The 22,252-nt window shown below is 46.6% G+C and overlaps 2 protein-coding genes across 4 annotated transcripts in view; both read left to right on the forward strand.

Moving 5' to 3' along the window:
- The window catches only part of LOC109292460 (protein-glutamine gamma-glutamyltransferase E-like), a 24,584-nt gene extending 10,666 nt beyond the window's left edge, over window positions 1-13,918 (forward strand). For both annotated transcript variants that reach the window (XM_019509900.1, XM_019509899.1), the window contains exons 2-13: window positions 2,865-3,038; window positions 3,259-3,501; window positions 4,167-4,285; window positions 4,789-4,917; window positions 5,858-6,035; window positions 6,237-6,372; window positions 7,520-7,623; window positions 8,088-8,333; window positions 9,232-9,537; window positions 10,732-10,889; window positions 11,121-11,254; window positions 13,187-13,918. In XM_019509900.1, the coding sequence (XP_019365445.1) occupies window positions 2,865-3,038; window positions 3,259-3,501; window positions 4,167-4,285; window positions 4,789-4,917; window positions 5,858-6,035; window positions 6,237-6,372; window positions 7,520-7,623; window positions 8,088-8,333; window positions 9,232-9,537; window positions 10,732-10,889; window positions 11,121-11,254; window positions 13,187-13,334 (2,075 nt within the window). In that variant the 3' untranslated portion in view covers window positions 13,335-13,918. The remainder of the gene's footprint in view (window positions 1-2,864; window positions 3,039-3,258; window positions 3,502-4,166; window positions 4,286-4,788; window positions 4,918-5,857; window positions 6,036-6,236; window positions 6,373-7,519; window positions 7,624-8,087; window positions 8,334-9,231; window positions 9,538-10,731; window positions 10,890-11,120; window positions 11,255-13,186) is intronic.
- Window positions 13,919-19,034: 5,116 nt separating this feature from the next.
- The window catches only part of LOC109292462 (protein-glutamine gamma-glutamyltransferase E-like), an 18,935-nt gene continuing 15,717 nt past the window's right edge, over window positions 19,035-22,252 (forward strand). Inside the window, exons 1-2 of one of the 2 annotated variants that reach the window (XM_019509902.1) lie at window positions 19,035-19,264; window positions 20,510-20,616. In XM_019509902.1, coding sequence (XP_019365447.1) covers window positions 20,610-20,616 — 7 coding nt within the window. In that variant the 5' untranslated portion in view covers window positions 19,035-19,264; window positions 20,510-20,609. Of the gene's footprint in view, window positions 19,265-20,422; window positions 20,617-22,252 lie in introns of those variants that run through there. The other variant, XM_019509901.1, reaches the window with a different exon arrangement.

Consider the following 22,252-nt stretch of genomic DNA (forward strand, 5'->3'; position numbering starts at 1 on the left):
CTGCACAGGCCGAGGGCAGTGCATAGAATCACAGAAAGTTAGGGTTGGGAGGAACCTCAGGGAGGTCATCAAGTCCAACCCCTGCTCAAAGCAGGACCAGCCCCAACTACATCATCCCAGCCAAGGCTTTGTCTAGCCAGGTTTTGAAACCCTGCCAAGGATGGAGCTTCCACCACCTCTCTGAATAACCTGCTCCAGTGTTTTACTACCCTCCTAGGGAGAAGATTGTTTTGTAATCTAACCTAAAGTTCCCTTGCTGCAACTTGAGCCCGTTGCTCCTTGTTTTGTGTCCAGTGCCCACACTGAGAACGGCCTACCTCCATCCTCTTTTGAACCCCCCTTCAAGTAGATGAAGACTGCTATTAAGTCTCCTCTCAGTCTTCTCTTCTCCAGACTAAATCAGCCCAGTTCCCCCTGTCTTTGCTCAGAAGCCATGTCCCCCAGCCCCCTCACCATTTTTGTCATCCTCTGCTGGATTCTCTCCCGTTTGTCCGCATCCTTTCTGTAGTGGGGGGCCCACAGCTGGACACCGGACTCCACATGCGGCCTCCCCCGTGCTGAATAGAGGGGAAGAATCGCTGCCCTCAATCTGCTGGCAGCGCTCCTCCAATGCAGCCCAGGATGCCATCAGCCTTCTTGGCAACAAGGGCACACTGCTGGCTCCTGTTCAGTTTATTGCCCACTGTCACTCCCAGGCCCTTTTCTGCAGAGCTGCTGCTCAGCCAGCCAGCCCCAGCCTGTCCCGGTGCGTGGGACTGTTCTGTCCTCGATGCGTGACTTTGCACTTGCCCTTGTTGAACCTCAGGAGATTTCTTTTGGCCCAATCCTCCAATTTGTCTAGGTCGCTCTGAATCCTTGCCCTCGCCTCCAGCCTATTACTTCCCCCAGCTTGGTGTCATCTGGAGACTTGGTGAGGGTGCGCTCTGTGCCATCATCCAGGTCGTTGACGAAGACACGGAACAAAAACTGGCCTCGAGACCTACCCCTGGGGCACTGCGCTTGATACCGGCTGCCAACTAGCCATTGAGCCATTGATTACTACTCTCTAAACCCAATGCTCTGGTCAGTTTTCTATCCACCTTACAGTCCATTCATTCAGCCCGCACTTCCTTAGCTTGCTTGCGAGAATGTTGTGGGAGACCGTAGCAGAAGCCTTGCTAAAAATCAAGGTACACCCCATCCACCGGTCTCCCCGCATCCACAGATCCTGTCACCTCGTCACAGAAGGCATCAGGTTAGCCCAGCATGACTTGCCCCTGGTGAATCCATGCTGACTGTTCCTAATCACCTTCTTCTCTTCCAAGTGCTTAGAAACAGATTCCTTGAGGATCTGCTCTGTGATTTTTCCCGGGATTGAGGTGAGGCCAACTGGTCCATAGTTCCCTGGATCCTCCTTTTTTCCTTTCTTAAATATGGGCACTATGTTTGCCCTTTTCCACTCATCTGGGACCTCTCCTGATTGCCACGAGTTTTCAAAGGTGATGACCAATGGCCCTGCAATCACATCCGCCAACTCCCTTGGGCACATCCCATCAGGCCCCATGGACGTGTACACATCCAGCTTGGTGCGGTGCCAAGGGAAAGGTCAACAAAGCTACAACCTACAGGCAGGGCAAGGAGGATGCAGGAAGTTAAAATGCAGTTTATGGGCTTCTGCAAATTGATCAGGTATATGCAAAGATGCACACTGAAAATGTTGCACAGAGCTGCACAAATCTCAGTAGCCACCATCCCAGTTTTCTAGCAGGTAAATCTTCTATTCTTTTCATTCCTTTTACCATAACATACCACTGGGATGTCTCAACAGTCAGGGCCAAAATATTTGGCTAAAGTTACAGACAGGTGCTTAGACGGTCTTGAAAACCCTCTGGCAATTTGCACTGTCACTTCTACTTCTAAGGCCTAAATACATCCAGTAAGCTGGCCCTTCCTCAGTGCCCACAGCATGACTCTCCTAAGATAAGATGGTTTTCAGAGTCTCAGGCCAGATGTGTACAGTTTGTTCCTCGGCACAGCTTTTTTACTACATTTCCAATTTCCCAGACCCGCCAAAACTTTTTCTTTTAGGGAGAGGAATGGCAGAATTTCCATTTCTTGGAAAATACCTCAAAACACTCCCTTTTGCCTTGCCACAGCCAAGACTTACTCCTCACCACAGCAAACTGTTTCCTACCTGTAACGATGTGCTTGCAGCCCACCCCACCCCCATCCACCAAGAATCCTAAAGCTGAGGCCAGCACCTCCACACGCTCTGGGCAGATGTTGCTCTGTGAAGGCAGCGTTTGGTCACTCCAGGGAAGGAGAGAGACCAGCCATCTCATGGGAACATTTCATGGTTCAATACGATAGGTTTTTCTTGAGCCCTCTTCTTGCTGCTCAGAGACCCAGAGGATTCTCCTGAGTGTCCCCTTGTATATCTCTTGCTCTGGGAGCCCCACAGTGTAACCGTGCGGGTTATATTTTGACCAAAAGCAGCAGCCGGGTAGATTCTGCTGGGTTCTTCCTTCACATACTTGCAAATGTCAACACCAGCATTTTCTTTTTCCTCTTGGACTCTCGTCCAAGTTCCCACTAGCCCAGCTCCCAACACTCCTGCTGTTTAGTTTTCACTAGATACCGTGGACTTCATTTTGTGAGACCCCACCCAAAGCAGCATAAACTGCTCACAGAACGAACATCCGGCTCGTGTGTGACAGCGACCGAACAGAGAGAACCACCCCCAGCAAATTTCCTCTCACAGCTCCTGTGCAGAAACAACACCTTGCCCCAGATAAGAGGCCTGAGAGTCTTTCCTCTGTGTGGGGAGACTCCATTGCACCCTGAAGGCCACAGCTTTGTCCTCAGCTCTCTCCTCTTTTTCACAGCGCTGACGCTCAGAGAGATCAACTGGCAGCGTAATGAAAATGGGAGTGCTCACCACACTGACAAGTATCCTGGCAAAGAACTGGTTGCGAGACGAGGACAAGCCTTCACTATCGTCCTGACCTTCAGCGGAGAATGGAAGACTGGCCAGGGGTTAACCTTCATTGCAAGAACAGGTAATGTCGCAATCTCCGTCACCCCCGAGAGGGAGTGCTCCTTCACGCCCTCACGCCTTGGCAATGTCCCCTCTCTCTGCCCAATGCCCGCCCCTTCTTTGGCCCAGGTTACGCTGCCTACTCCTTGCCTCCCAGCCATTATCTCTGCTTCGTCTAGTGGACGCTGCAGGCTGACTTGAGAGCTCAGGATAAATCCCCTGTTCTTTGTCCTCTTTGAAAGGGCCGAGACCTTCATCGCAAGCTAAGACACAGGCTGAATTTGACATCTCTAAAACAGCAAGCAAGGACACCTGGAGCGCAGTCCTGCAGTCCACCGGTTCTGGTTCTGCGAGCATCAGTATTTCCAGTCCTGTTACTGCTCCCATCGGGCGTTACAGGCTGAGTGTGAAGGTTTCCTTAGGTGGCCGCTCCTCCACTCTGAATATTGGCACGTTTGTTCTGCTCTTCAACCCTTGGTCTAAAGGTACAAACAATTCAGGCTGTCCTTGAAATAGCTTATTTACCTATTTATTACCTCACACAGCTGCCCACGTGAGACCTTTTTCCTACAACAACTGAACTATGTATGTATCAATGCCAGAATGGCAGAAGGTCTCTTTCCACATGGGTCTGTTTTGGGCCCAGGGGTGTTAAACATTGTCATTAATGATTTGGATGCAGGAATAGAGAGTTTCCTGAGCAAGTGTGCACATAACAGAACTGGGAGGGCTTGCAGACACTTGGGAGAACAGGAGCAGAATTCATTGACAAATTGGAGAATGGGCAATAAGCAACAGAACAAAGCTCAAAGACAAACAGAAGGTGCTACACCTAAGGAAGAACAGCCTATTGCACAAATACAGAATGGATCATAGGCAAGGTAGCACTACTAAGGAGGATCTGGATCGCAGACTCCCCATGAGCCAGCAATGTGATAAAGCCACCAAAAAAGCAAATGCAATTTGGGCTGAAGCCTACTCCCTGCAGAACAGACCAGGCCATGTGTATGCCTCCTGCTCCCCCACCCACTCCTGAAATAATGGGAACAGACACGGGTGGGTGTTCACAGCAGCTCTTACAGCTTGGGGCAGGGTGGGCACCATGGCTCCATCCCAGGGGTTTTACAGCACCTGCGATTTGGATTTTCAGAGGATGAGGTGTTCATGCCCGATGCCGCTGAGCGCAACGAATACGTGCTGGAAGAGTTTGGGGTCCTCTTTGTGGGCAGTGCATCCTCTATTTACAGTTTCGGATGGAACTATGGCCAGGTACACGTGGCGTGGGAATGCTGGTGCTCTAGCCCCATGTCTCCTCACAAGCTGGATCGGTGCTTGCCCGCTCTTTCCCGTTCATCCTTCTGGCAGCCCATAATGTGCTGCAGCCTCTAAGGGTGTCTTTGAGACACTGGCAGCTGAAAGGCATGCTCCTCTGCAGCTCTGCTGATGCATTTGAGGAGCAGGTATCAGGCCTTGTGTCCTGCCCCACATTATGGAGGAAGAGAAGCGACCAGTTATCAAGACCGACCTCCAGCTGGGAGAAGAGGGCCCCACTGCCCTGACCCCAATTCCACTTCCTTACAGTGATATCTAAACTGTGCCTCTGCAAGACACAGGCCCCAGATTTTCACCCAATAAGCCCTGCCTCAAGCCCGTAACTGTTCACTGAGCTAGAACCCTTCTTTTCAAATGCTGATGTAGAACACTTGCACCCTGAACACTGACGTGGAAGAACCACTTGCATTGCTTGTATACTGAGGTATTTTTAACCATAGTTTCAGAAAGACATTCTGGATATCTGCCTCTCCATATTGGACCGAAGCCTGGAATACCGCAGGGACGCGGCTACAGATGTCTCTCGCAGGAACGATCCCAAGTATGTGGGGCGCGTTCTCACTGCCATGGTAAGAAATAGGTTAATTCTTTCAGCACTGGAAATGTTGCAACTGTCCAAACCACTAACAGTTCCTGCAGAAACAAGTTTTGGGGGTTTTTTTAGATGAGGATGCAGATATTTTCTTGTGGGGAAAACCTGCTGAGAGAGGGACTCGGAAACCACAGCAATGAGCCAGAGAAATGCTCAGCGAGCCACTGTCCTGTCCTGGGCTTCCCAGCCTTGTTGGGTCACTGGTCTTTGAGGCAACTACTGCTGTGAAATCTAAATGTTAAACCAGTAGCACAAGGAGTGACAATTTTGGTGCCCTACTCTGTGCCCCCACCTTAATCCTCCCTGTGATGCTTGCGCTCTCCAGCTGCACCGCTTCTGTCCTAGAGCAATTCATACTTCAGCACTGCCACTCCTTTCACTAGTACTAAATCTACTTAAAACAGAGGAATCCCAGCACAGGAAGGATGCAATCCAGGCCAGAGACAGGAATATACTAGGTTTTGCATCCGCAAAGAATTTCTTTCTAGTAGTTTCAGTGAAAAAAGAACAACCTCTAGCTAAAATACACTGCTCTTTTTGTAGGCCTTTACAGCACATTTTTAAAACTCCAGGCATTGTTATGGAGATTGCAAATGCCACCGCTCAGACCTTCAGTTATAAGAGCTGTGTTCCCTCCTGGAAAGACATTTCCCTCCCTACAGGTGCTTGGACTTCCTTGCCCAGTGCTACTGCTGTTTCAAGCAAGAGGTGCCAAGGGACTGAAAGAAGCTACTTGAGGAGGTGCCCTCTTCCCTGAAAATAAAATAAACTGTCTACTTCCTGGCAGGTCAACTGTGCGAGGCAGCAGTGTTGGTTCACCGAAATGTTACTCGAGGCAGTTGTCCTCTGCCTTCCTTTGCCATCTGTTGTAAACTCTTGATCTCTTTTATGCATTAATTAAATGTGAATTTTCCCAGGTCAACAGCCTTGATGATAATGGGGTGCTGATGGGAAACTGGAGCGGAGATTATTCTGGTGGAAAAAGCCCAAACAGTTGGAGCGGAAGTGTTGCGATCCTGCTGAATTGGAAGGAGTCTGGTTATAAACCTGTTAAATTTGGACAGTGCTGGGTGTTTGCAGCAGTGTTGGCCACAGGTATGTTTAATTTAACACAGAGATACTGATTGCACAGGTCCATTAAGGAAAATGCTAAACACCTACCCAAGAGTGATTAAAAGAAACTGGTAGATTGGCATGGCCAAGATAACTATCCAGAACAACTAGCTGAAAACAGCTGTCTAAAAACTCTCTCTCTCAAATACTGTTTGTAATTAATTAATTATGGGGTTTCTTTAGTGCTCAGGTGTCTGGGAATCCCCTCTCGTGCAATTTCAAACTTCGACTCTGCCCACGATGCAGATGAAAACCTGACTGTGGATGAATATTATGACTCTGCTGGAAATCCTCTGAAGAGAGGAATAGACAGTGTCTGGTAAGTATCACCAATATGAAACACTGACATCAATCAGACTTGCAAACACATAACAAGGGCATTATGTGGCCTACAGATAGATACAAACTTCAACAAAAGAGTGCAGATTCCAGTGGTAAATACTGTGTTAATTTACAGTTAACGTTGCACACAAGCAATATGGAGACCATTAACGAACAACAAGCTATTAAAATGACAGAAAGGACCAGCTACAATTGCACCATTTTCCAATTTATTGTCTTTCTCCAATGAGCAGAACAATTTTCGCTGACTGGGAACTAAACACCACCCCATTTACATATACCTGATTTAGCACTTAGAGTCAGTTCTAACAGTGGATTATGACAGTGACCAGACCAGAAAGATGCTACAGGTACAGGACCAGAGCTCGTGGAAAACCTGGGGAATCTCCTTGGGAATATTACACAGTGAGATTTGATTTGTTTCATGCTAAGGCATAGACTTTCAGCAGGGATGGCACCCATCTTTGCCCCCGCAGAAAGATCATTAGTGGTAAAAGTACACAGAATTATGGCCATAACAAAACGGAAAGTGCAAAAATGCAGGTGCAATTTTGGGGTAAGATTGTCAGCAGCAAACATAGCTAGGAAGCTTGGTCAGCCCAGCAGCTTACCAACCAGAAACAGAAGATGTTCTTTACCTTCCTCCTAGTTATAATTGTTGATGACATCTAGCGCTGAGTCTCACCTTGGCAAACAGACACGGCAAGAGCACCGCTATACTCCATCAATCTTTGTCACATCAACGTGGCGCTGTAAGCAGCTGGGCATAACTTAGAGTAGCTCTGAGGCTGTTTTCTGTCATGAGACAAGTAGTCAGCCATGTTAAGCCAAAGTCAGGCAGAAGGCACCTTACTTCATCAGACATTTTAAAAAGCTTACGCACCTCTGACCTGGTTCAGATCCACCCAGCTTCTGCCCGACTTATGTTGTGCCCTGGCCCAAAATGCCCCTGGCTGGCCTCTGGATCAGAAAGCCACAAAGGTTACATAAAGCCTCCAATATCCCACACTAGGGATAAGACCTGGGCCCGCAGAAGTGTACGAGTCAACAGAGTTAGCGATCATCCCAAACTTCTGCACACCTGGCACATGCTTGCTGTTCACCCTCTTTATTCTCCTCTATAGGAATTTCCACGTTTGGAATGAAGGCTGGTTCACCCGCAGTGACTTAGGCTCCTCCTATGGTGGATGGCAAGTCTTGGATGCAACCCCCCAGGAAACGAGTGAAGGTAGAGGAATTTCAACCCTAGGAAATGACTGAAGAGAGGGCAGCTAGTCAGATTTGGGGCTGGCAGGGGAGGGGAACAAGAAATTCAGCCATGCCAAACACAGCCTTTCTGTGCAAGGGCAAGAGAAGCTGTATCCTCTGCCCAATTTGTAAAGCCTCAGGTTACTCCTGGTGCCAAAAAACAAAAAAGGACTTCCACAACATATTCCCCCAGCAAGTCTGATGTTTCCCACACAGAAACCTGCAGGTATCAAAAAATCAAGGGCCTCGTAAAATGAACTGTCATTTTATCAAAATGAATACAAAGGACGTGCTGCCGATTAGATTGGCCCCGGGGCTGTATAGAAGAGGAACTGTCCTGGGACGGCAGGACTGTCCTCGACGGGTCGCAGCTAACGTATCTTGCCTATCGCATACTGGGCGCTTAGTCCAAACGGTTCTAACTGTTTTTCCTCGGTGCTCCAGGGATATATCAGTGTGGCCCTGCCTCAGTCACCGCCATCAAGGAGGGAGATGTGGATCTGAGGTACGAAGCGCCTTTCATATTCGCAGAGGTGAATGCCGACCGCATTGCCTGGTCTTACGATTCCAGAACTGGGAAAAAAAAACCACTCCACACAGACACCAAGTCCATTGGCCGGTTTATCAGCACCAAGGCAGTGGGCAGTTATGCCCGTGTAGATGTCACCAACAACTATAAATACGAAGAAGGTAAAGAAAAATCTTGTTTCTTGCGGGGAACATTCAAAAACTGGCAGAACCATTTCAGTAAGAGTCTGTGGAGGGTCACTTTACAAGTACTATAAACTGCCTGGGCAGACTTTATACATATAATTTCTGCAATCCTAAGAAAAGGGGGAAGAGAGAAGATAAACTATTCTGACATACAATTCATGGTATGTTACCCTGGCACAAGGTAATATGGTTACCCACCCAGGTAACGGGGGTCCTAATTACGTTGTTTAAAACATGCATCGTCTCAGCCTGTGCATGTTAATAGCCACTGCTCAAGATGTTTTACAATCACTCTGTAGTCCCATTATCAGATACAAGGCATCATTTTGAAACCCAAGAATATGCGACAGTTAGTTACACAAGAAGGGAAACCAATCTGTAGGTTCACACTTCCAGATCGGCAAAATACAGAACGTGAACGACGGCAACTGGATTTACAAATGCAAACAACAGTGCACGCAAAACCTGCAGCCGAAAACCATATGTCCAGAGGGTGAAAAGGAAGATAATTCACGCTCTTGTGTTAATGTAGAGCCTGAGCAACTGACCCTCAGCTGAACGGCTTCCTGTGTGTTACAAAATAAAATTTAGCCTGTTAGAATTTACGTTGACCAGCCTCCAATGTTGAGAAGTGAAAGAGGAAAGGCTGAGAAACTGTGGACTTTGCAGAGTGTTTAGGGGCAGCAGCTCTAAGAAGAATTCATTTCTGTTGTCCACCCAATATGTTAAAAGTGGCTGCAAACAGTGGCTCTGTTCCCACTGGCGGCATAGATGCAGGCACTCTATAACTCTGCTGGTGAAGCCTCGGGTTGTTAGTTGAATGGAGATGCTTTTCAATTGCTGATTTTTATTTTCATGGTTCACTCTTTAACAGGCTCCCAGAAAGAAAGGGAAATATTTAAGAAGGCTCATGAAAAGATGGTTCCGGATGCTGAGTTGAGGGGCACATCAGCGAGACTGCTGGAAATCATACCGAAGCCCGATATCTCAGGAAAGTTCAAGGTTGACAGCCCCTTAGAGGTTGGCAAAGATGTCAACCTAATTTTGATTCTCAGCAACTTGACCTCCGTTGCTAGGAACGTAAAGGCAAATATAACAGCGTGGGCCATCGTGTACACTAGAAAGCCAATTCGTGAAATCTGGAAGGATACCCTGTCAGTCACTCTTGCTGCCAATGAAGGTACTTCTTGTATAAATGAGTATTCCAACTTTTACAACAAATTTAAAAGGAAATTAGTTTTCAAGGTGACAGATCTGGAGCAATTAAAAAAATAAAAAACTACTAGCAAATGTGAAATGGGACAGGATCTTAAACTAGAGTGTGAGAGGAAGACAGGGGTTCCTAAGACACAAAGTAGGTTCATTTTTTTTCCTGAAAACCAGAAACAAAAAAAACTAAACATCTCTCAATTTGACTTACTTGAGTACAACACAGACATGGAAGATCTGTATCAGAAATGAGAAGAATGTGGTAGGGGAACAAGTTTATGCAGAATAAGTGGAAACCAGCTTAAGGTAAAGCAAGCAAAAAAGAAAGCTTCATATTGCCAGCCAAAGAGGTGCTGGGGCTTTTACAGATCCACTGCTATCATGGGAAGCAGTAGCAGCATAGAAGAAAGAAATCTGATCCATGCGCTCATTGGAATTGAACTTGGTTACTGAGGAACAAAATAGCTGAAATGCCCTAGTTCAACCATAGCTGCAACAAGAACAATATGAACATTTCGGTTATAAGTAAGGAAGGAAGATTCTGTAAAAATAGTTTTTTGCTAAAGAATGGAGGGAGGGGAAATTTAGAAAATGCAAAGCTGCCTGGAGGTGTGGCAATGTGCATCATAAGGAATTCAGACTGGACAGGACTGCTGAGCTGTAAGAGCAGCAGGACAGAGCAAGCAGCTCCCTAGGGAAGCTGTGGAACCTCCTTCACTGGAGCTATTTGCAGAGAAGCTGGACAGGCATTTAGCTGAAATGGCTTATAAACAGCACACCTTTGCAGAGGCTGAACTAGCTGACCCTTGAGGTCTTTGCCTCCTCATCCTTTGACTTTATAACAGGGCTCTTCCGTGCCCGTGATTTTACAGTCAGGGCTCTTCCGTAACAACTAACAGGTAGTCACTGAGGAAATAGCAAGCACCAGGCTACCTGCCTCCTTTCCAGAGGCAGCTACGAACAGGAGAGAGGGCAGGTAACACAACAGAGGGTGGCGAGGGGAAGAGACCAAGCCCTGCCCCAGCAGAAAGGCACTCTGCAGGAAGCAGGGCAGCAAGAGAGGGCAGGCACAAGGCAACAGAAAAATACCCACGTTAGTCGGCTGACGTTCGTGAGGCTTTTACAAGTGAATCCCATCTCTCCTTTTAATGTTTTCTCCTTTCAGAGAAACAGCTTCCCATTAAGATAACCTATGCTGAGTATCAGCAGCGCTTAACTACAGACAACATGATTCAAATCACAGCCTTATGCCAGGTACAAAGCGGGACTGAAGTACTGGTACAAAGAGAGCTCACCGTGACTAATCCTCCCATTGACATGAAGGTAAGGACCAGCTCCCTTGCAGCCTAGAGAGAGAGATGACTTCAGTGCTGCCCTGCAAAGACTCTTCAGTGATCCACTTCAGTGCTGGGGGAGGGGGAAGGTTTTTACATGCAAGTTCAGATGCCCCGCTCACCCCGGGCATAGTGTGAAAGCTGAAGAGATCAGTTTAGGAAGTGCCTGGAAAGGGGGAAGACTTCAGAACCTGACCCTGCGGATGCTTGCTCTGCACAGGTGCTGGGGGAGGCGAAGGTGAATGAGGCTGTGGATGTGGAAGTGATGTTTACCAATCCCATTAACGAGGAGGTGAAAGACTGCATGCTGCGGGCAGAAGGCAATGATCTGCTGAAAGGAAGCCTCAAGATAAAGTAAGTACAAGCAGCAGCTTCTTGCTGATACTAAAGATGCGCACAACAGGACTCAGGCTCGCGCCTCCCCAAAGCACGTCCCTCCTGGAGTCAACAGGAAGGTCTGTCTCTGGAAGGGAGGCTTTAGACATCAAGGAAGTGATTTGATTGAAACCTCATCAGACCGCCGTTTTGGCTCTGAAATTTGTAGGAGCAAATAATTGTAGGCATAATTTGCTGCAATTTATTTGCCAAATTAATTAATAGCACCTACATATCAGGCAGAAATCTAAACAACCATGGTGAGGTAAATGCAGTGGGACTGCTCCTCATCACCAGGGACGAATGTGTCCACAGGACCTAAATTCTCAGGAGATTGGTCCCCATTGTTCAGAGTAAGTGGCAGTCTCTGTCCCAAATAGCTACACCTGAAACCTGGGCTTTTTCTGCCGTTATAAAATGGACTGCAGACGCACATCCAAAGGCCCTTGTAACCGGCATCCAGCTCCGAGGCAAGTAGAGGTGTGGTACATTTCCACTTGATACCTTGATTTCCACTATGTGAGCAAAAAGAAGCTTATATTGCTTAGGCACAAATTCAGGCGGCCAGCCTCCTGAAAATACACCCTCAAATAGCCTTTGCATAACTATCACAGGCACAAAATTCCACCAGGAGTGACCTGCATATGAAAAACTGCTGATACAAAAAGAAGATGGATTTTTAAATAGCAGGCCCCATTTTCTTTCTCTTAACCAAAGTTGGAGCTACTAAAACTTTTTTTAAAAGTCTCAGTATTAGCTTTTAATTGCAAGTGAATGCCATTTTAGAGATGGAATTACTTTGAACTCCACCGAAACAGGTTCGGAAAGGAAGAAAGTGGTGAACACTGGGATAAAACACCTTTTTAAAAACCACGGGGATAGCCATTTCCCCAAACAGAAGTAACAAGCACACTGATTCTTCCACTCTGCATTTCAAATTTAAGTAACGTCCCGCTAAGGGGAGACAGAAACACAGTAAAGGAGCTGCATCCCTCTTCAGCAGGGGACACAATGCAGCTGTTACTAAGATGGTGAATGAGAGAGGCAACAAGCTGGGAGAGAATAGCTGCTACAGATTGCTCCTCTTTTTCATTTGGATCACTGTGGTCGGGGGATGCTGTTTTTACGAACACAAATGGGTAAATTTAAGTATAGACAGGTCTGTACTTAAATACATGGACAAAGCTACGCTCAATGTTCCACTTGGCAAATGTAAAGGCCTTCTAAAATTTCTAAGGTTGGTGCACCTATGTTAGTTTAACACCCACATGCAACTAAATGTTAGCACGTGACTTCGGATGTCTCAGAACGGTGCATCACATACTTGCACCCCCTCCTCAGAAAACATAAAAGCCACGTTCAGTGCATCTCGCATAACTCTACCCTCAGGGAAATCAGAGGTATGTAATATAGCAAGGCTCTTGGAGAACCAAAAATATGAATTTCCAGGATTTTCAAAGCTTTGTGGTTTAAAACACTTGAAACATCCATTATCGTTTCCTAGCATTCAAATATTTGAACTCTCTTATTCCCCCCAAATTATTCTATTTTAAGGCAGCTGATTATTACCAATTCTCAGGGGCTCTGGTTATTTATCTTGTGTCACTAATACATGCACCTTTACACCCCTAATTCCAAATGAAACTCAGGTCTCTCTCAGACTGTTTAGCTAGATCCCTCCGCATCACTGCTGCTAGGGGTAGCTATCACGGGGATTGCCACACGAGCCAAAGGGAGTTAGGTGCCCAACACCCTAGTCAGAGCCGGACATCTAAATTCATTGGGGCCCTCAGAAGTCCTCCACAGAACTGAATGAAACACTGGAGTTTGGGGGCAGCTGTTGGGGAAACTCAAAAGTAAAGCACGAGGATGACCTCAACTGATTTCTCTCCTTTGGTTCCTGTTTTTAAGTGTGCCGTCGCTGAAGCCCAATGAGAGATCTGCGGTGCAGTTTGAAATCATCCCCACCAAGGGTGGAACTAAGCAGCTGCTCATTAATTTCTCCTGTGACAAATTTTCAGACATCAAAGCCTTCGAGACCATAAATGTGGCTAAGTGATTGTAAGATGGGGAGTGACCGTCAGCTTGTTTCTGTGTAAACCTGAAGAAAAGTGCAAAAAAGCTCATGCTTGCTGTGAACAATTACATCAACCTATTTCCACTAGGCTGCGACAGACATCACATTTATCTCGGGATAAACTATTTTAGTACCATCTTTCAGACATCCGTGTCCATTATCCTGGGATAAATTCTGAAAAAGGTTCTTGGGATAAGAAGTACTAACAATTTATCCCAGGACATTGCAAAATACATCTGAACGGTTATCTCAGCATCCCATAATTGAATACGTGACAGAAATGCAGCTGCGTGTTTAGTTGGTCACTAATCCGGATTAAAAGGGTGGTGTGCATACACACCAATCGTGGAACATTTCTGTTCTGGGACAAACACAGCCATAACTTATTTAAGAGACAAATGTGATGTCTGTTCCTAGCCTAGAAACAAATTCCGTACTCTGCAAACAGGAGTTACCTGGTTTCTTAATTATACATTTACATGTGCAATGAAGGGCAATTAAGTAGATTCTTCATCTATTGTTGTGACTTTTCATGTTTTAAATACACTATCTGCTCTTCTCTCCTGTTTAAGCATTTGGTTTTCTTGTGTCTGTTTTTTTCCTTCACACACCATTTCCCGGCACCCCAGGTGCAGTGACCAGTGTGACTGGCCCCTTATGCACATATTGCCACAGACTTACTCACCCTGCCTACTTTGCTCTTATAACAACCACCTCAGATTTCTGTTGCTTTGACAGTGCAAGCAGCTGGGAGGATGTGAAGTAATGGTGGGCGGGAGCGGGTTGAAAGTCACCCCCTCCACAGGTGACCAGGGCAAGGCCCTCCAGATGCCTTATGCCCTGCGTGGGCATTGGGGTTAGAGTGGCCATGCTGGAGTGCCAGCATAATCTTCATGCATGTGGCGCACTCGCCTCATGGTAGCCAGCGGGAAAGTCTGCAACCCGAGTGGCTGGGGATAGACCAGATGATCAGCAGCTGCACAGATCACAGATCTAGTGGCCCAAATCACACGGAACTGGTAGGGGGAAGCTGAGGTAACTATTCCAGTTCTCAAATGTGGTCTAAAAGGGCCCTTCCCAGAAACTCCCCTCCCTCTGTCATGCAGCTCCTTCCTCTCTCTACACGCCAGTCCCCAAATTCATTTCCAGCAATTATACATCTGTGCTAATATCCACTGGGAACCTCCACTCACCTTCCTTTCCCTGAACAATCGCCAACCCTGCGCCCAACTTCATGTCACACTCCCATCCCTGCTTTGGTCACTAGATGCCAACAACCATGCACAGGAGTGCAGGATATTACTGAAACGCAAGGAGAGTCACCATCACAAAAAGCCCAACATGGCAGCTACCTTGCAGACTAAACCCCCAAAATCAGTCTCATGCTCATCTCTCATAACACTCTCTGGGTGAACATCCAAGCTAGGTCCATTTCTGGTATCTTATCAGTTGCCAAAGCTTTTGGCAACCACATCTGTGTCATATATGCAGTGCCATTGCTGGGTGAACATCCTTAGGAATCCACTGTTAAGGTGCATCCACAACTTTAACAAATATTTCCAATCATTCAAACATACTATAAATGCTTCCCAAGTAACAAAAAGCTGCTGCCTGCTCAATATCACATCTGGGCAAATTAATACTGACTGAGCTGATTTTAATTTAAGATGGGTGGCTGATGAACTCCAATATTCAGATTTATAACTTAACCAGTGTACAGTGCTCCTTGCCTGACAAAAATCAGCCAACACTGGCAACAGCAGCCTCTTCCTACCTATTGAGTCAGCAATAAGATAGTCATTAGAAAAGCAAATGCAGTGGGGATACATCAACAGGATTATTAGGTGTAAAACACAGGGTACAATAGTACCGCTGTACTGGGTTTGGGTTAGACCCCAACCAGAGACTCAGGTGCAGTTATGAGCTCCACATTTTAAGAAGGACGCGTGCGGAGAATTTGGAGAGGTTCCGTTCCAAAGACAACAAGAAAGATCAGGGGTTTGGAAGGCAAGCTGTACAAGGAAAGGTGAAGAGAGCTGGTCCTGATAAATTTGAATGAAAGGAGATCAGCAGGGACATGGCAGCATTTTCAAATACTGGAAAAGCTTCTTTAAAGAAGGTTTGAGGGGAGGGGGGACGCACAACAGTTCTTGCCCCATCCAGCCTCTTCTAGAGCGTGGGGCAGAGCAAAGCCAGAGATGTGGATCTGGACCCTCTCAGATGGAGGAGGGTCTCAAATTGTCCTTCCCCACTTCCTCAGCAAGTGTCCCAGCACTTTTGCACTACCATGCACAAGGTGGGCATCAGCAGCACTACCCCTGCCAGGCACATTTGAGAGTGGCCAGGGCCATCCATTTTGTGCTAAACTCAGTGCTCCGGGCGCCAGGCACACAGGTGGACTCTGGGAACCTCCCTGCTCTCAGCCAGTTTGTGGCAGAATTCAGGCAGCAGCCGAGCACCAAGCTGCTCAAACTGACTTACAGATTCACAGAAGTTTAGGGCTGGAAGGGACCTCGTGAGATCATCGGGTCTAGCCCCCTGCTCCGGGCAGGAAAGACTGTGGGAGTCAAACAACCAGCAAGGTGCAGGTCCAGTCTCCTGCTGAAGATCTCCAGGGTTGGTGCCTGCACCACCCCTGCTGGGAGCCGATTCCAGAGTCTGATCACACAAATGGTGAAAAAGATTTTCCTTATAGCCAGTCTGAAACCTTCTTTTGGAGTTTACGCCCCTTGCTCCTGGTTTTCCCCTGGGGTGCTTTGGCCCATTACTTCTGGCCACGCTCAGAAGTCCAGGTCCATGCTCCTAGAGAACATTCCAGGCCAAAATATTGTCATCTAGGCAGTTTGCGGCCCCTGGAAGAGGGTTGAGCTGGAGTAGTTTTTGTGATTTAGGAGTCTAATTCCACCCAAATCCCACATAGACGCCTTTGAGAGCGACTGGAATCTGGTCCTAAGTGATGAGAAGATGGCAAAGCTTGTGCAGCTGAGACTTCTGGGACAATTTGCAGACTGGAAGACTAGCTGGAGAGGAGAAGAAGGTGGCACAATGGGCTAAGTGGTCAAAGACTTTCACCTGCAGACATCTGCTGCTTAGCAGAGGCATCTCCTCATGATGCAGTTGCTCCTGCCTCCAACGGGAGAAGGGAGGAACAAATGTGCTTCTCTTCCCCTCCTCTCTCTCACCTTCCTCTACAACTACTTGGAGAATTTGGGGAAAAGGGTTCTGAAGCCCCTAAATCAAGGATATTACCAATGCCCTGCCACTGTAATGACAGGGAAGGATACAGATACTCATCAGCTCTAAGCTCAGCACAGAGCCCTGAGACATAATAGAGACATTTCAGTCCCCTATTGGGAATCATATGTCAGTGCTAGGCATGAAAGAAGTTCAGGAGAGAAGGTCATAACGTAGCTTTAATGCTGTTCAGTTGTTGTGTACAATAAAAATTCCAATACAGGGTGTGTTTTAATAAAGGGCGTGTTAAGCTTGGGGTGAAATAGCATAATTGATTTTAGCAGTTGACATACATGTCTTTCATGTTTGTTGCTAAATAGCATGTGTAATGGTAGATGTCCTTTATGCAAGCTTTTAATGACTTTAACTCTTAGCTAACGTGCTAGTTTGCATGGAAACAGAAGGGAAAAGCCGTGTTCCAGGAACAGCTGCAGACTCTAAGCGGTGCGCAAATGACCTATGAGATGACTCCTTGAGTGTGTGAGAGCAGGGCTCTTTCCTTCTTTGGAAACATTTATATCTACTGGGCGAACAGCAGTCAGAGACCCACTGGCAATCAGAACGTCAGGATCTGAGGGAGACATGAAGGTTTTGAGCCAGACTCTTCTCCTACACTGAGAAAAGCCAAGAGACTCTCCACTGAAGCCAATTAAGTTGCACGAGCACAACTGGGAGGACCGTGTTTTCTATGAGCTGCAATCAGGAGTCCTGGGAGCAGAAAAGGTGGATGCTGCACACTTCTAGTAAATGATGTGTTTAATTAAAAACACTACAATTAGGGCACTGAAAGGTCACGTGGATTCAGCATCATTCATTGTGGAAGCTGCATTATCTTCCTTTTCTGAGTGGAACCTAGCAGGCTACAAACACGAGGTCCAATGTGGATACGTTTATGAGGACAAGGGTGCAGACACCTGAAGAGTAAATTAAATCAAGGGGGTCTGGAGTGGCATCGAAAGCAAGCCAAATGGAACAGAGGGACACCACTGGAGAGGACACGTGTCCAATTTGCATATAGAATAGTTATGGAGGAGGAGCATTAATACAGAGACCAATGTTTCAAACAGTATAATGCCTCCCAAGCAACAAGCACAAAAGGAATTATAGTCTTCATTAAAAAGCACAGGACTGGAAGGCAAAAGGCCTTGGCTTCATTCCTAGCTCCGCTACAGAGTCCACGCACGCCCTTGGCACAATGTGTGTCCCTATTTCTTTGTTCTGTATATATTACATACCAGTAATACTTCTCTACCTCCTTAGGGTATCATGAACACTAATTACATGAGGGCTGTAAAATGATTTGAGAACATTATATAGCAGTGCAAGATATTAACAAAGGCATCACACATCATATATTTTCTGTCCTTGAGAAAAATGATCAGCCAAATGTTCCTGGCTGTTCAGTACATAATGAAGAGCCTGGCCCAGGATATTTTGAGCCTGAATACCTAAGTGCAGCATGCAGCTTGCGGAACATGTCCCAGGAAATTCCCAGTGCAATTTACATAGGAATAAATGACAAAAGTACAGAACAAATGCGCTTAATCTTACTATTGCCCAAAGATGCCACAGCAATGATGGCAATACAAATCCCTAGATAGATTAGGTGCCAGGAAGGAAACTGGAAAGGTGGGGGATGATGCAGACAGTACTAGGAGATATGCTCAGTAACAAGAACAACTTTAAAAAGGGGGTGGGGGGGGCACAGAAGGATGTGGTTATTTGTAGAGGAGAGTTTGAACTCTTGTTATACAGAAGAGACTCTCCTGATTTGTTTGTCTCCACTCCAGATACATCTCTTTAGTAGCAGTATGATCAACTTCCAGGAGCCAGGACTAGCAGGGGGTTTAACATGCAGGAAGGAGATGGCAAAAGGAAGAGATGTTGCCTGACTCAGTTTATCTGACACACTTACGAGACACAGGAGGCAGTAACACGGAGTTGTGAAACAGAAAATTGTAAACAAGCAGGTGGTGACTTGCCTAGCCATGTATACACAGCTGGTGTTTGAGTGATGTTATAACTTCATTCCAGCCATGCAGTTGGTCCAATAAAAGATATCACCCCAAAAAACGCTTGCCTCATACAAAGAAGCAAAGACTATAGGAATAGCCAAGCAGGAACCAATGGCAATCTAGTGCTTTACATTAACATCTTATTCTCATTCAGAAAGATCATTAGAGAGTGATAACATTTACACAGACGAGAGATGAATGGTGGGGGGAGGAGGGGTATCTACAGCAAATGTGGTGGAAGTCTTTGGATTACAGAAGGAAAAAGGTACATTGGACAGCAGCTTCAGGGCCCCAGAGCTAGAAGAGTATGGGAACAAAACATCCTGAATCTACCTGGACAAGGAGTGGGTAGGGAAACCGCCTACAACTTAATGAGTTCTGCAGATAGGCAAACAGCACAGTTCCAGAGGGATTGCAGAGACTACTGCCGCTTCAGAACGGCGAGTGATGGACGTGCAGGCTGGCTGCCTCTGAACGGGGCCATTTTTCTTTGAAAGTTTTTTGGTGACTGGATGTCCTGCAACAGTCAATGGGGCGACTGCAACTGAGGCAGAAAAACTGTGTGAATCATGTGAATAGCAAATGAGAGAGAATTAAGAGTAATGTTCCAGAACGAGTCATTTGCAATGCCTGAAGCAATCTCTGCATAGTGAGCGGCGGAAGGTAAGAACTGGCCAATGCCATTTGTCATTAGGTCTGGGCATGGGGTTCAGGTAACTCTGGAGTTTGTGGCTTTGTGGATATCGAGAAAGATGAATCAAAGGTAGGAAAAATATGCCCTCAATGAACTGTGTGTGTAGCAATCGAGAGCTGAAGGGAAAGGGAGTTCTGAGAACGAAGGGCCTGCCCCCTCCCTCACTGGGGAAGAACTTGACAGCCGACTGTAGGGAAATGCAGAAGGGCACAACAGATCCCATGCTGCCAGACTGGAATATGCTCTATGTTCCTCTTCCTGAGGACCACGCCAGGCTACAATGAATGCTGCACAAGCAGGGGGCTCTTCTGGAGCATGAAACGGAGTCTCAAACAGCAGCTGCCAGGAATTATTTTTATTGCTCAAATGGTTAAACAACTGGTGAACTAACCAGAAAACAAAAACAACCCCTCCCTCCCTTGGTATGTTAAACCCCAAACCCACCTCACAACTTTAGATATCTCCTGTTGTCTCCTTCACTCCAATGGGACCCGCATTCTCCGAGTACTGCCCTGCATCATCAGGGTGGCACGCCTCTTCTGAAGGGTGCAGCTAGCGGCTTCCAGTGGGAAGATACTGGAATAGGCAGATTACTGAAAACTGCCAGAGTCTCTTTCCAGAGCCTCTGTTCTGGTCACAAAACTACCCCTTAGAACAAATAATGAATGGAATTGGAGATCGGTTTCTTCCTAGTTTTTACGTTATGAAACTCAATACCAGAAATCTTTTTCCTTAATTCTTTAGTAAGAAGTGATTGCAGGAACAGGACAGAAAGCATTTTGAAACTTACCCTGTGTGAAAATTCAGCGTGCGATTGAAAAAGGCCTGGGGTAGGAAGGGGGGGAGGGGATTGCAAACAGAGCTGCTAAACTAAAGCAGGAATGACTCTGGACCAAGAGGAAGTTACGAAAGCGGTAAGTGCCCCATACCTCCATATGGTTCAGGCTCCCCCGACTCCCTATTTCCTCATCCTTAAAGGTGAGTTATGACATAGTTAGGAATCCTTGTAGGAAGTCCTGTTTGCCATGGGCATTCCCAAGAATGTATTTCCTCCAAGTAAACAAGCTGAGCATGTCTTCCCACAGTTACACCCATGATGAGCTGGAAAATTGGCTTTGGACAGTCATTTATTATGGGAACTGGTTAATTCATTATACGTATATAAGTATCAAAAACGACTACCAAGCATCACTTCCATCTCTTGTGACCTTCAGGTAGGAACTACAAACAGATCAGATCTGTATTACTAATGTGGATTGCCTGGCCCTGAAGAATAAAAGGAGAAGGAACATAATTCACAGGAACTGAGAAAGGATGGAAGGTGAGTTTTGGGCACCTCATGCTTTCCTTGTGAGTGTTTTCTTAAGAGCTCTGTATCAACAGCTTATTTTAGAGGGGTGTTTTCTGTTGTGATTTATATGTGCATTGCACTTATATTGCTTTTACTGTTATTGATAACTGAGTCTTTCAAATAGATGTCTCAGTTTTCAGCAGCAGAAAATGTACTTAAAGGATGAAATTCACCTAGGGCAGAGGACTCCCATAAATCCCACTGTTCATTTCAAATGTTTCTAGACATAGGGCTTCAGAGAGGCTAAGGCTTCCTTCTAGGCTAACTACGCCAGGGTCACTTCCATCTTAATGGAGGAGAAAGGTTTTTCAGAGTGATATCTTCAGGTCTGTTGAAGAGTGTCTTGCATTTGAAAGCTTGTCTAAATGTATATCCCAACTATACAGCTGGTCCGATAAAAGATATCACCCTAAGAAATCCTTGTTTCTCACAATCTCTGGACCATCACAGCTGCATCACCATTTTTACACTACCATTTTAAATGGAGGTCAATGTAGACCATATAAAGTGTCTGAAAAAAGTAGCGTCCCAACCCCCTGTTACCCTGCTCCTTGGATAATCTTTTATGGAGGGGAGAAGGTGTGTAATGCTGGAGTCACAGTTAATCTGTAGATACTTTACACTAGCACAGTACTCACACTGAGGGGCAACAGTGAACCATGCCTTTGGGAAGGGAATGCATCCACTGATCAGAGGGGAAAGCTCAGAAAAAAGGGGGTGGGGGTGCCAGCCCACACAAGCAGTACAGTGGGTGGGGGAGAGAGGAGCCAAGTAGCCTGTGGGGCCTGTGGCCCTCAGTCGCTGTGAAGTTGGACAGCTTATAGGATACGAACATCAACAGCAGCAGAACTAGCCTCTCCAAAAGGGTAGGGCCGGGAGGACCCAAACCCACTTCTCCTGTGCAGACCCGGCTAATTCTGTGCACAGGCTAAATAAACCTGCTGTGCTTTGTGCAGTCTTATGCATGCATCTACCCAGAGCTCCCAGGGACAGGCTGCTGTACTCTACCACCATCACCAGCATGATGCTGTGCACAAGCTACATAACTCAGGCACAAGGGGCATAGATATATCCAAGATAATTAAATTGCAATGCTGAGACCGACACACATCTCCAAATGCCAGAAAGCTGGTAGACTGCATGTTATAAAAGCCCAGAGTCACTGCAGCTTCTAAGTCACAGCCCCTCTTGAGGGAGGGTGTATGGATGGGCCTCCTTAAAAGGAGAAGCCTCCAGATGCCTGGTACCTGACCCAACAGGAATCCCCAACATTCAATATAACATACCAGGGGCCAAACTGCCCTTTGGGACAGGTGCCGATTTGCTTTGTCAAAGTGTCTGTCTTCAGCAAAACCCTCCTCACTCCCCCTTTGTACCCTCTAACCCGCTCTCACTCGTGTCGGACCAGCCACAGTCTGACTGTGCCTCTTTCCCTACCGCGGGCAAGGCAACAAGACAGGAATGTTGGCAAGGACAGTGAGGAAAAACCCCCACAATGTTTCTATTTTATACAGAAACTGTCCATTTATGAACTTAGATCACATCACTTCTAGCCTGCAGAACTTTAGGGATTAGTTTCTACAGTGACTTCTGCTGCCAACCCTGA

This window comes from Gavialis gangeticus, unplaced genomic scaffold (assembly GCF_001723915.1).
Source record: "Gavialis gangeticus isolate Ggan-Ray unplaced genomic scaffold, GavGan_comp1, whole genome shotgun sequence".
Lineage (NCBI taxonomy): Eukaryota > Metazoa > Chordata > Crocodylia > Gavialidae > Gavialis > Gavialis gangeticus.